This window comes from Cyberlindnera jadinii (genome assembly GCF_001661405.1).
Source record: "Cyberlindnera jadinii NRRL Y-1542 unplaced genomic scaffold CYBJAscaffold_19, whole genome shotgun sequence".
Classification (NCBI taxonomy): domain Eukaryota; kingdom Fungi; phylum Ascomycota; class Saccharomycetes; order Phaffomycetales; family Wickerhamomycetaceae; genus Williopsis; species Williopsis jadinii.
In genome coordinates, this window is record NW_017963670.1 from 121,883 (window position 1) to 134,626 (window position 12,744).

At 45.8% G+C, this 12,744-nt stretch overlaps 8 protein-coding genes across 8 annotated transcripts; 5 read left to right on the forward strand and 3 right to left on the reverse strand.

Annotated features, from left to right (window-relative positions):
- Positions 1–7: 7 nt before the first annotated feature.
- Positions 8–381, forward strand: CYBJADRAFT_175343 (uncharacterized protein; the record flags this gene model as incomplete). Its single annotated transcript, XM_020216689.1, has 2 exons — positions 8–34; positions 73–381. The coding sequence occupies 2 exons, from the start codon at positions 8–10 to the stop codon at positions 379–381; spliced, it is 336 nt and encodes a 111-aa protein (XP_020068247.1).
- Positions 370–2,009, forward strand: CYBJADRAFT_169613 (tRNA-dihydrouridine synthase family protein). The gene has a single exon (XM_020215863.1). The coding sequence runs from the start codon at positions 658–660 to the stop codon at positions 1,969–1,971; it is 1,314 nt and encodes a 437-aa protein (XP_020068248.1). The 5' UTR covers positions 370–657; the 3' UTR covers positions 1,972–2,009.
- A 450-nt stretch (positions 2,010–2,459) lies between these two features.
- On the forward strand, positions 2,460–4,736 carry CYBJADRAFT_175345 (Zn-dependent exopeptidase; the record flags this gene model as incomplete). Its single annotated transcript, XM_020216690.1, has 1 exon — positions 2,460–4,736. The coding sequence occupies one exon, from the start codon at positions 2,460–2,462 to the stop codon at positions 4,734–4,736; it is 2,277 nt and encodes a 758-aa protein (XP_020068249.1).
- A 96-nt stretch (positions 4,737–4,832) lies between these two features.
- CYBJADRAFT_175346 (LYR motif-containing protein 2) lies at positions 4,833–5,177 on the reverse strand (the record flags this gene model as incomplete). Its single annotated transcript, XM_020216691.1, has 3 exons — positions 4,833–4,981; positions 5,036–5,093; positions 5,151–5,177. The coding sequence occupies 3 exons, from the start codon at positions 5,175–5,177 to the stop codon at positions 4,833–4,835; spliced, it is 234 nt and encodes a 77-aa protein (XP_020068250.1).
- A 189-nt stretch (positions 5,178–5,366) lies between these two features.
- Positions 5,367–6,111, forward strand: CYBJADRAFT_175347 (Rab family GTPase; the record flags this gene model as incomplete). Its single annotated transcript, XM_020216692.1, has 2 exons — positions 5,367–5,415; positions 5,519–6,111. The coding sequence occupies 2 exons, from the start codon at positions 5,367–5,369 to the stop codon at positions 6,109–6,111; spliced, it is 642 nt and encodes a 213-aa protein (XP_020068251.1).
- Positions 6,112–6,131: 20 nt separating this feature from the next.
- Positions 6,132–7,860, reverse strand: IKS1 (protein kinase IKS1). The gene has a single exon (XM_020217684.1). The coding sequence runs from the start codon at positions 7,797–7,799 to the stop codon at positions 6,153–6,155; it is 1,647 nt and encodes a 548-aa protein (XP_020068252.1). The 5' UTR covers positions 7,800–7,860; the 3' UTR covers positions 6,132–6,152.
- A 188-nt stretch (positions 7,861–8,048) lies between these two features.
- On the forward strand, positions 8,049–11,146 carry KAP120 (karyopherin KAP120). The gene has a single exon (XM_020215864.1). It carries the CDS (start codon positions 8,072–8,074, stop codon positions 11,096–11,098), a length of 3,027 nt encoding a protein of 1,008 aa, XP_020068253.1. The 5' UTR covers positions 8,049–8,071; the 3' UTR covers positions 11,099–11,146.
- Positions 10,727–12,650, reverse strand: VPS30 (beclin 1). Its single transcript, XM_020215865.1, has one exon. The coding sequence runs from the start codon at positions 12,498–12,500 to the stop codon at positions 11,136–11,138; it is 1,365 nt and encodes a 454-aa protein (XP_020068254.1). The 5' UTR covers positions 12,501–12,650; the 3' UTR covers positions 10,727–11,135.
- Between the last annotated feature and the right edge of the window lie 94 nt (positions 12,651–12,744).

A 12,744-nucleotide genomic window follows, 5' to 3' on the forward strand; every position in this document is an offset into this window, starting at 1 on the left:
ATTGAAAATGGTTACAAACTTTTCAACTTTGCCGGTGAGTTGTTGAGAGAAGAACTGGTTGATGGATTCAAGGACTTCATCTGGAGACCACGTCCAGCTTCTCTCTTGACAGGTGGTGACAAGAAGAAGGTCAGAAAGAACTTGCGTGAGTACAGTGCCCAATTCGACGAGACCGACCTCATGGAGGATTCCTCCTCTGCCAGAGAGTTGATCCTGAAGAGACGTCGTCTATTGGAGGAGTGGACCGCATTCAGAGCAAACGTTGCAGCCCACAAGGAGCAATACGGTATCGTGGAGGTTTCCCATGACAACGAGGACCTCGAGGTTATTGAGGAAATCAAAGAGGAGGTGTTGAAGGAGACTGAAGAGATCGTTGAGTAAGTACGATGTTTGTATAGTGAATCACAGCATATTGTAAAACTGCGTAATGTACACTTTTGACGGTGTATTGTAAATTTCCTTTTTAAAATTTTTTTTTCTTGCTCATCTCATCGCAGAACTCCACTATACCGAAAAAGAAGAGGTAGAGTGGGAAAAAAAAAATCTTTCAACATCATCATTTTATACCATCTTTCTACACATCAAAGCGGTCCCAAGTTGTTGTTTCCTAGTAGGTTGTTAACCCTGAGGACTCTCAGTAGATCAAGCAGTTCAAGCATGACAAAACTTCAAGGAAGAGAGCTCTATGAGTCTATTGGCTCCCCAAAGCGAATCGTGGCGCCTATGGTTGATCAAAGTGAACTGGCATGGAGAATACTATCACGTAGATACGGCGCCACGCTGTGCTACACACCGATGTTCCATGCCCGGCTGTTTGCCACAAGTGAGAAGTACAGACAGGACATGTGGGGTGAATGGGACGGTGACGCTGGCAAAGACCGCCCACTTGTTGTTCAATTCTGCGCCAATGACCCAGAATATCTGTTACAGGCTGCTAAGCATGTGGTCGGTAAATGCGACGCGGTTGATCTGAACCTGGGGTGTCCACAGGGAATTGCCAGAAAGGGCAACTACGGCTCTTTCTTGATGGAGAACTGGGACCTCATTTACAAGCTGATCAACAAGCTACACACAGAGCTTGATGTCCCGGTGACTGCGAAGATCAGGGTGTTTGAAGACCGTGAAAAGACCTTGGAATACGCAAAGATGGTTCTCAGTGCAGGCGCACAGTTCCTGACAGTTCATGGACGTACGAGGGAGATGAAGGGCCAGAAAACCGGACTCGCTGACTGGTCGATAATCAAGTACCTCAGAGACAACTTGCCACAGGATACGGTGTTCTTCGCTAACGGCAACATCCTGTACCCAGATGACATCTCAAGGTGTCTAACTGAGATTGGCTGCGATGCAGTGATGAGCGCAGAGGGCAATCTGTACAACCCAGGGGTGTTTGTTGATGCCGAGGAGGACCTCAAGAGACAGTTCCCACGGGTCGACCACATACTGAGGGAGTACTACGAAATCGTCAAGGACTGTCCTGGCAACGCCTCCAAGATTGCGATGAAATCGCACATCTTCAAAGTCCTCAGACCCTTCTTGGAGGTCCACACCGACATCAGACAAGAGGTTGCCAAGATGAATACAAAGTACCGGTTTGATGACGTTGAGCGCGTCGTGAAGCTTGTCGAGGCCACTGTTGAAGAGATCTTCGCCAAACCTGACATCGAGCAGCTGGACGTGATCACAGCGGGAGACAAGCAGCTGTGGGGCGGCTCGTACAAGAAGGTGCCCTACTGGAGGTGTCAACCGTACTTCAGACCTGTCAACGGCGTCAGTGGTGATAAGAGAGTCACCGAGGCGCTGAAGAGCCAGAACGAGCCACTGAAGAGCCAGAACGAGCCACTGAAGAGCCAGAACGAGCCACTGACGAGCCAGAACGAGCCACAGCTCAGCAATCACCTGCCACACAACAAAAGACCCCTACAGCCCGATAACGAACAACAGACAAAGAGGCCTAAGCAGTCCATATAAACCTTTCCAATGCGGTAATTTCGCCTTCTCGCCCAATACACACCTCTCTCTCTAAAAGCCTCTGCGTAGTGTTGAGCCCAGCGTACACCCAGAGCGCTTAATAGCGTGCATAGGCGTCCCTCGGGCGTTGCGGAAGGCGGCACGGTTAATTCCGACCAGCGAGGCCGTTACGTAATCCGAAAGGGTATACATCACGCAGTCCAAGGCCGATGCTCACCCATAGTTTATAGCGCAAAGAACGGACCTTTGATCGAAACACCGATAGCCGTTCAAGCGGGAAGCAGGGCAGCAAGCAGAGCGGGAAGCAGAGAGATATATAAGGCCAGTGTGTTTGTATTCGTTCCTCTTCCTCCACCACGATGATGCTGACGAGACATCAGTCAATCACGGAGACCACGCCTCTGATAGAGCGCCAGACACACATGACACATAGGGCGAGAAGCTACACGACCGGGGACCTCATCGCACAGCACAACAGGAGGGTGCGGATGAACTCCGTGGCGAGCTCACACATCTACGACAACGACCAGAGCAGCATCGTGACGGCGTACCACAGCATCAGGGACTACGTGAAGGAGAGGTATCCTTCGCTCACGACGCGGAAGTTCCTTGCCGCCATAGTATGGTCGATAGTGGCGGTTGGTATCTTCAACCTGATCTTTCTACCGAGAACGTCGCTAGGACGAGACTATAGACGGTTGCACTTTTCAGCGCTGACGAAGGATGAGACCGAGCGACTGTTCCTGAAGGCGTTGAACGAGGAGAATAACGCTGGCGAACAGCTGCGGCAGTACATGAAGCGCCAGCACTTGAGTGGTGATGGCGATGAGTACGTACAGTACACAATGGAGCAGCTGCGACAGTATGGGCTGAAGCCCTATAAGGAGGTTTACTATACCTGGATGACAAAGCATGTTGAGTCCACAGTGAGCGTTTTTGATGAACAAGGCTCTCTTGTGTATTCACCTTCCTTGCTGGAGGTTGATCCCGTCTCAGGGGTATCATCACAGGGCTATCACGCCTACTCGGGTTCAGGAGATGTAACAGCGCCATACATATTCGTCAATTATGGAAGCCTGGATGATTATAGAAAGCTACGTAATCTTGGAGTTGATCTCAAGGGGAAAATCCACATCATACGCACAGGTAAGGTGTCTACTGCGCTTCAAGTCGAGCATGCCGAGTCCAACGGTGCAGTTGGAGTCATCACATACATGGATCCTAGTGACGATGGCAAGTTCACCACGAAGAATGGATTTGAACAGTACCCGGACGGGCCTGCTCGTAATACAAGCAGTGTTAAAAGAGACACAGTACTTCGTTATTCTCAAGCACCTGGTGATCCAACAACCATTGGATTTCCCTCGAACAGAGCAGTAAAGAGAAGAAAACCGCACAATTTACCAAAGATACCATCCATCCCTATGAGTGCAGATAAAATCACCCCAATCCTTCAAAGAATCCCGTCCTCTCATGATCTCAACTGGACTGGCGACATTGAAGGGTTTGATTATTCGTGTGGACCATCCAATTTCACCATCAATCTGGTGAACCACAACGAAGCTGAAGTCGTTCCACTGAAGAACATCATGTATGAAATCCCTGGACTCCTAAGTGAGAAGGTGATTCTGGGCAATCATAGAGACAGTCTAACCATGGCTGGTGCAGCAGATCCTGGCTCAGGTACAGCGATCTTGCTAGAAATATCCAGAGCATTTGGATCTTTGATAAAGCTAGGCTGGAGGCCGTTAAGAACTATTGTTGTTGCATCATGGGATGGGAGTGCACATGGAATGCTGGGCTCTACGGAGTACGCTGAGAGTCATGAAGTGGATTTACAGGCACATGCAATTGCGTATATCAACTTGGATGCAGGTGTAACAGGACACAATTTGGATATCGTTTCGAACCCACTATTGGACCATTTTCTGATTGGTGCTAGTAAGAACATTCCATTTAATAACTACAGTGATACCAAATCTTTATTTGATTATTGGGAAGAATCTCACTTGGGGAGCGAGAAGATCAATAGATTAGGGTCAGGATCTGACTTCACGGTTTTCCAGCACCATTTAGGAATCCCCAGCTGTAACGTGGGATTCCACGGTGACCCTAATGACTCATTGCCTGTTAACATTGGATCATCATTTGATACCTTGGATTGGATGGAAAGATTTGTTGATCCTAACTATGAATATCATGGAACCATGGCAAAGTACCTCGGGTTTCTAGCACTATCCCTTAGTGAACACGAGGTTATCGAGTACAAAGTTGAACATTATGCTCATGAAATAAAAGGCTACTTCAACGACTTGATTTCCATCATCCCCTCGTCATGGTGGGATCGTGATGTCGAAAGAGGCACGTCGATGTCATTGGCAATTGACCAAGTGAAGTACCTCATCGAACAACTATTGACCGTATCAACCAACTTTGATCGTACTGCCCAGCTCCTCCAAGAACAAATATCTGTTGATTACCCTTGGTTTCAGTTCTACATCAAGTTAAGACTTGCCATGAATTCGAAGATCATCGGCAACAAGGCCAAAGATATCGACCAGATGTTTTTAACGAACAAGGGAATCAAGGGAAGACCTTGGATGAAACATCTGGTGTTCGCACCGGATAGAGATACCGGCGATGATGTATCGCTGTTACCCTCGCTGCGTGAATCCCTGGCAGATGGTGAATTCGATGCGTTTATTGCATCACTACAGGACATTGCCAGTGCTTTGAGAAGAGCTACGAAAAGATTAAGACTTTAACAACCTGTTTTTGTTTGTTCAGATAACTAATAGATGACCGTTATGAAGATGAATAAATAATTGCTTTAACATATGTAATAAATACCCCCTGGAACATCATGAAATACCCAACGCTCTCTTCATGATGCTGTACTGCTGTTTCCCATTTGACATCAGATACTTGTTGGCATCCAGGGTTGGCGCAGAGGATCGGAACTCGTGCTTCACGTAGCTCAGAAGCTCTGCCTGCTGATCCACCGGTGCTTCTGTTACCACTGTTAGCATCAATATCCAACGCTATATACCTCACTATCACTCACTTCTTATGTCTCGAAGCACCTGTCTATAGAACCTCAGCACCTCTTGATTATGCATAAACTGTACGATGAAACGTTAGATTTCCTTCTCCTGAATCATACACTGTGGTGTACTAACCTCTTTGAGACCCAGTTTCCTACTCATTGCTGCCGACAACAGCTGCTTTCCTGGCGAGCTTTCCTGGCAAGCTTCCTTGTTGACAATGGTAGCTCCTCTAGTTTTGCTCATGTTTTTCCCGCCTTATATATGTGCGCACATACAAAAACTAACGCTATCATCAACACCCACAACGGAGCTGGAAGATAGGTTATCGGTGTAAAGCAACACGTTACGATGGACGCCCAAGTTCACAGAAATGCTCACTGTAAACTAGTGCTGCTCGGTAAGCTCGTGTTACAGTGCTTTGCCTGGTTTTAGCGGGATCGTGATCAGCTTTACGGGCGAGAGGCATATATAGCGATGGGATTATACTAACAACACCCTAGGAGACTCTGCTGTCGGAAAGTCCTCGCTAGTGCACCGCTACGTTAAGCAACAGTTCCTGGAGCTGAGAGAATCAACCATAGGGGCAGCTTTCATCACGAAGACTGTTAATCTCGATGCGTACACCTCTGTCAAGTTTGAGATATGGGATACCGCTGGACAGGAACGTTACAAGTCCCTGGCACCGATGTACTACAGAAACGCTGATGCTGCGCTAGTGGTGTTTGACGTGACAGACCAGGTTAGCTTTGAACGGGCAGAGAGATGGATAAAGGAGCTGAGACTTCAGGCGCCAGAGGGCCTGATAATAAAGCTTGTAGGGAACAAGATTGACCTTAAGGACAGGCCTAATTCTAACCTCGTTGACGAAGCAATGGTGAGGGAGTATTCGTACTCGGAGGGCATTGAATATCTCGAGTGCTCTGCAAAGACCGGTCAAGGTGTGATGGAGATCTTTGAAGGCATAGCCAATGAACTTCCGCAGGAGAAGTTTGTAGTGCAAGGCGTTGAAGATGGCGATATCCAGGGACAAGGAGGTGTCATTGACCTGAATGGTGCTAGAGTCCATGTTCACGCAGCAGGATGTAGATGTTAAGAGTGCTGTGTTTGTTGTATGGTGACTTTATTTGGGTTTCTTTAATCACGATAGTAATATTTTATGCACTTATATGGGGTATGAAACCCACCAGTGTATTCAATAGCGATGACCAATGCCATCAGCACGACAAGAGTTATCCTATGAGCCTGGCGACCTCTCATAGATGCTCCGCTAAGAAACAAGAAAGCATAGGTCAAATGAGATGTACGTAGCTCAAAAAACCCTATGATGATCATGAGCTCCACAACCTGTACTATCATGGTGATGTATTCATACAGTGGATTGTTTTCCTCAAGCTCTTGATACTCCTCGACATCAAGCTCATCAACGTCGTCAATGACAGCCATAAAGTCATTTTCCAATATCTCCAAAACCTTTAACAATTCTTCGCTAGAAGGTCTTTCTGCCGGATCTCTGGAAGTCAATTGACGGATGAGATCGTTATACTTTGGGTTCAATCCCTCCCTCGTATTGATTGTAAACTCGGTAGCACGCTGGTACATCGCATCAAGCTCATCATCACCACTTACTTCCTTGAAGAAGGTGTCCAATTCAACGGCACTTATAGTGGAAGATGGCAGATCGCTGTAGCACAAGAAGTAAAGAATCATCCCCATGGAGAACATGTCAGTCATTTCATTGAACTCAGCTCTGGCACCAGCGATCGGAGACAGGAAGACTTCTGGTGCACTATACTCAATTGTACCAGTGAAGCCAGTTCCGGTACGCTTCTCACCCAAAAACTGGGACTCTCCAAAGTCTCCAATGACAACAGATGGAAGTACTTCAAGGTTTTCCCCATTGTTATAAGCATCTTCGCAGTACTTCCTAGTTAGGAGAATATTAGATGGCTTCAGATCTCTGTGGATAATACCGTTCCTGTGCAACTCAAGCAACCCTCGACAGATATCCCTGAATATATAGAATATCTCCATATTCGTCAATAATCGACCCTGTGGTTTCCGGTGCTTGTGTTTCTTCAAATCGTGTACTGTCCAAGGAGGGTTCCTCAACTCAGTGAGCAAGTCCTCCAAATTGCCTCCAGGGCAATACTGCTCCAAAATGAAAGCACACGGCACTTCCGGACCAAACTCGTTTATACGGTCAATCTCAAACCAAACATGGTTGTAACTGACTAGGTTCGGTGATTTGGCACTGATCTGTGAGAGCATCTTGACCTCTCTCAAGGTGCGCTCCAACAGCCTCTCATCTGTACCAACAGTGATCTTTTTGAGAGCAAATACCCCCAGCGAAACATCATTTAGCATATGCTCGACTTTGAATACGCTCCCGTTGGACCCATTACCCAGGAAAGCCATTTTCTTGAAGAACTTCTTGAAGTAACCCTGTGCAAATAGCCCATCAACAGAGTTGACGCTGGACTCCAAGAGCCTGAAGTAATTCACTTCTGGGCCAGCTGAGTGCGGAGCTTCAGCTGAAGCCGGCGAGAATGGCACCCCCGAGAATGTCGACCCGCAATGAGGACATCTCATCTGGTGGAACGAAGAGCGTCTTGCTCTGAACCCATCATGCTGTGATTCTTCTTCAGTTGCAACAATGGATACCTCATTTGTATCACTGTTGAAGAGAACTCTTGTCAACATTGTGTTGTTGATGACGAGTGAATAAACCTGCTGATCCTCGTGAATTGACTCATTGGAGCCGTTGTATAGGATTAGACTCATTGATTACAGACTCTCAGCTTAACACAGCAGCTTGTTTGGCAGAAATGAGAGCATCCTGGAGACACCACCCCATAGAAATAGAAATGGTGTCAAATCTGACAGAGACAATGGTAAGTACGGATGTTTGGGTGTGCGGGTGTGGGTGTTGGGATGTTTCGGTGTCTGGGTGTTACACCGGCTCTGAATACTGTTAGCAAAAAAATACGCAGCAATACAGGAAAGGTCATCAAGGCCATCTCGTAAGCGTGACGAACGCATACAGCACGTACAGCATGGATTTCCTAACGCTGATCAATGTTCTTGAGCAGGCAAACAGCTCAGAGAGAACAGCCAATCAGAAGCTCGCAGAAAACCAACTGAAAGAATGGGAAAAGCAGGAAGGATTCCACTTCCTGCTCCAGTCTGTTTACAATGACCTTTCACTCCCATTGCAAACACGTTGGCTGGCAATTATCAGCTTTAAGAATGGTATTGAGAAGTACTGGAGGTCATCCCGTGTGAAGGCCATTAGCGAGGGTGAGAAGAGCCAGATAAAAGAACATTTATTTGATCTCATTGACGAGCCTAACAAGCAGCTGTCTATTCAGAATGCACAGGCGATTGCTAGAATATGTCGTTGTGACTTCCCTCATCATTGGCCTACACTCTTTGACGATATCGAGCGAATCCTACAACAGGCAATTGGTGAGAGCAACAACATCAAGATTCACAACCTACTCATTATGCTGAACCAAGTGATCAAGAGCCTGTCCATGGCGAAAATAGGCAGAACTAGGCCGGCATTACAGAGTAAGGCTCCATTAATCACGCCATTGTTGATCAAACTGTACACTTCTTACTTCAATGAATGGACAGATTCCATTGATTTCGGTATCATGGAGGTTGGTTACTTGACACTAAAGGTTATGAGAAGACTCATCACAGATGTGTACGACCATCCTAGTCAAACTCCTGAAATTGTAGACTTCATGTCTCTCTCTGTTCATCATTTCGAATTGCTAGTACAGAACTATGATAAGTACTCCCCTTCTGAAATTTTTGAAAAGTATATCAAATGTTATGCCAAAATCTACTACCTTCTGTGCAAGGCAAACGCAACACATTTGATCTTATTTCCTTGCTCAAAGGAAATACTGTACGCTTTGTTACGCCTGCTACACGATAAGGCGGAAATTGTTTACAAGAACGACATTGACGATGATTCAGGTGCTATCTGGGAGTTTTTGGCCATAAAGACTCTGCTCATCTTCAAAATCATGATCAATTTTGTCTTCAACCGTGGAACTGTGCTTACCTTGAAAGCGAAATCCAGCAAAAGTGACGTGGAAAATGCTATCAAACTGCTAACCACGGGGTTCTTCACAGAATCGATGATAAAATCAATCACAGACTTGTTGATTACATACTACATCAAGTTGAAGCCTAGTGATTTGGAGTCATGGGCTACAGAACCTGAAGAGTGGACCAATGATGAAGTTAATCAGAACTACGAGTACCAAATCAGACAATGTGCTGAGAACTTCTTCCACGATATCATGATCAACTTCAAAGGGCTGTTAGTCCCATATGTGCTGGGCAAAGTCCAAAACGACATGGCAAACTACAACGAAGTTTCTGTTAATAACATCTTGGTCAAGGACTCCATTTTCTCTATATTTGAACTCAGTGCCCACTCGATCCATGACCAGATCAATTTCATGGATCTGTTTGACCGTATCTTTCTTCCAGAGGCATTGAAGAACGATCTATCCGAGAACAGAATTCTTAAGAGACGTGTGTGTCTGTTGATCAATGAATGGCATGAGCTGGGTGTGTTCTCTGAAGATGCCATGCAGAAGGTTTATAACCTCTTACTGACCTTTTTGGATTCCCAAAATCCTATCAATGACAAGGTAGTCAAGCTAACAGCTATCCAGGCACTGAAAACCATCATCACTGATTGGGACTTCAAAAAAGAAGGATTTGCCTCTTTTATCAAGCCATTCATTGAGCACTTACTTAGACTGACAAATGAGATGGAGCTTACCGAATCAAAGTTGTTCCTCTTGAATGCCACTGCTGAATTGATCAATAGAACGAACCCGTTGATCTCGGAGACTGAACTAAATGACCTTTTAGCTGCGGTTCCTCATTTCTGGGATAACTCCAACAATTCGAATCAGTTGATTTTGAAGAACAGCTTGCTCAGAATTCTCATGAATCTCGTGATCTCACTGAACCAGAACTCAAACAGAGCATGGGACATATCGCTTCCTCTGGTTTCGGTCTGCTGCTCACCAAGCTCTGAGTACCACCCGTGGGTAGCTGAAGATGGGTACGAGCTATGGCTTGCGATTCTGCAATACTACCCTAACTCTCAGAGCTTGGACATGAACAGCTCACTGGTGAATGATCTACAGAGCTTCTACTTGCATGCACTGAACAACCAAACCGAGATCCTGCCAATGATCTTGGAGATTCTCAGAAGTTATACAATTCTTCTTCCAGATATGTTCATTGCAGACAACACACGCTCATTTACCCTTGAGGTTCTCAGAGTGTTGGCAAAATACTTGCCTCAGATGAGAGACGATGCTCTTGATATAATGCTGTCTTACTTGGAGATCTTCATTCTAGAGAACTACTCTGAAACTGCAAAGTTTGAGAAACTATTGTCACTTCTTATGGAGTCTCGTCTTTTACCAACCATCATAGAGAATATCTTGGATGACAACCAATCACACATCACAGTTGGTAAGTTGCTCTTGAGTATTGCTCGTCTCACATATCTAGAACCACAGAATTTCATCCAGGTGTTCCACTATCTCTACACTTCTGAAACCGAATTGAAGGCTGCACTCCGCAAATTCATGATGGTGTGGTATGCCAGAATGGATGCCAACATCAGTAACCCAAGAAATAGAAAGATACACGTTCTTGGTCTGACATCGCTATTACGCACCGGTGATGAAATCTTCCTGGAAGATTTGGCACCATTGGTTGCGTTATGGGTTGCTTCCTTGGAAGAAGTACACGAAAAGTCCAACACCGGTGACTGTGAGATTTACCACTCCAATTATCTCTACGAATTCAAGTATGGCAATGATCTGGTGATTCAGGAGAACGGTGAGTATAACAGGTTTCAGCAACTGTTCAAGATGTATGATCCTGTACATAATATCATCCTGAAGGACTACATCAATAGTTCTTTAAGTGTCGTCAAGATGAGAGTCGGGGACGCCAACTTGAACAACTACATCAATCGCCTGGATAAGAACCTCGTTTCCAATTTCGAATACTTCATGGGTCTATCTACATAGCTGTATATTGCATAAATATGTTCCATCCAAAATCAAACTATCGTAATGGTATATGTGCACTGGAGTATGCCAATATCCACTTGGTGTTCGTCAAAAGGAATTTGCATGCGCTGGTCCATTCATCATCAGCAACTTTGGAACCAAGCCTTATACTTGCCTCACCAATCTTGTGGTTAACCATTTTATATGGTAATTCGATGTTGGTATCATACTTTTGCAGATGGTTTGAGATCTGCGATAGAATGTCAAGAATGGCAACAAGACTATTATCAAGATTAGAATGGTTAAACAACCGTTCAATTTGATAATCACCAGAGGAGTACGCCTCCAAGATCGTGACCTTTGGCTTGGAAGGGTTGGAAGGGTCAGGCTCGTACTTTTCAATCTTCGATGTTGAGCCCATTGGCTTCAGTTTGTAGCCCACCAGCTTGAAATTCAGCCTAGTGGTGATTGTAGCCAGCAGGAGTATCACTTGGCCTAGAGCAGAATTTATTTCTCTCCAGGGAACACGTATGCCGTCTAAACTACCTAGCCGTAGTCCGTTTATTGTTGCAAATGGACCATCGTGGGATATGTTGAAGGTGTCGCTATAGACGTTTGTCTTCCGAAGCTTCTCCAATTGTAGAAGGTTGAACTTATACTCCGCTGTAACAGTGTCACGCTCTTTGATGAGCTCGTCTACTTCTATGGCCTGTCTGTTCAGCTCCATCTGAAACTGCTGTTCCTCTTTATCGATTGTTTCCAGCTCTTTCTCCAAGGAGACAATTTCATCATCGAGTTGATCATTCTCAGCTTCAAGGCCCTGGAGCTCTTTCAAGAGGTCACCCTCCTTACCCTTCAGGTCGTTAATGTGGTCCATGGTGTCTTGTAACTTCCCTGTATCCTGTCCTGGCCTGTTTTCCAACTTTTGTAAGAACTGGACGTAGGCGTCCCTCTCCTTGATGACTTGGTCATACTGCAATTTCATACTCTCAATCAACAGCTTTGCACACTCGCCGCACACAGGGTAGTCCAAGTCACCCTTGGAAGAGAGCAAGTTGAATATCGACGACAGCATCTTCACCCTTGTTGAGACAATCTTGTCCTCAACATCGTCGTCGTCTTCCCTGTCCTCATCCTGGCCCTCAAACTGAGGCAGTATCACGAAGGAGTCGCCATCACTTCTCCAATCAACAAGAGCCGGCTCTCTAACATTACTCGTCGATCTGTCGAGTCTTCGTTGCCTCTCAGCAGGGATAAACGGTGGATTTCCCAGTAGCTTCTCACTGTTGTCGTCCCTATCACGTCCATACCCTAATCGTCCTGATGTGAGGAGATGACCCTGAGCCTTGGTCAAATTGGTTAACGATGAGTCAATCACAAGTGGCAGATGGCACCGTTGGCAGTTGTACTGGGCTGACATAGCACTGATTCTCTGATTCTCCGGCTGTCTCGCTGATGTTTGGAGCTAACTGCGTATCGAAGCGATAGTGGCTGTTGGTGATGATGGAAGGAGTGCGTAAGTCCGGGTTTTATAGTGTAGGCACCTCAGCCCGCACACCACTACACTGGCTCAACATGAGAAACCAAATAGAAAAGTACTGAATAAGTTGGAATATATACAGTGGTTCTTACACCTTTTCGATCCAGTACTTGTTTCGTGTTTC

Coding starts and splice junctions, on each gene's coding strand:
- KAP120 (XM_020215864.1), top strand. CDS start 8,072: ATGGATTTCCTAACGCTGATCAATGTTCTTGAGCAGGCAAACAGCTCA.
- VPS30 (XM_020215865.1), bottom strand. CDS start 12,500: ATGTCAGCCCAGTACAACTGCCAACGGTGCCATCTGCCACTTGTGATT.
- IKS1 (XM_020217684.1), bottom strand. CDS start 7,799: ATGAGTCTAATCCTATACAACGGCTCCAATGAGTCAATTCACGAGGAT.
- CYBJADRAFT_169613 (XM_020215863.1), top strand. CDS start 658: ATGACAAAACTTCAAGGAAGAGAGCTCTATGAGTCTATTGGCTCCCCA.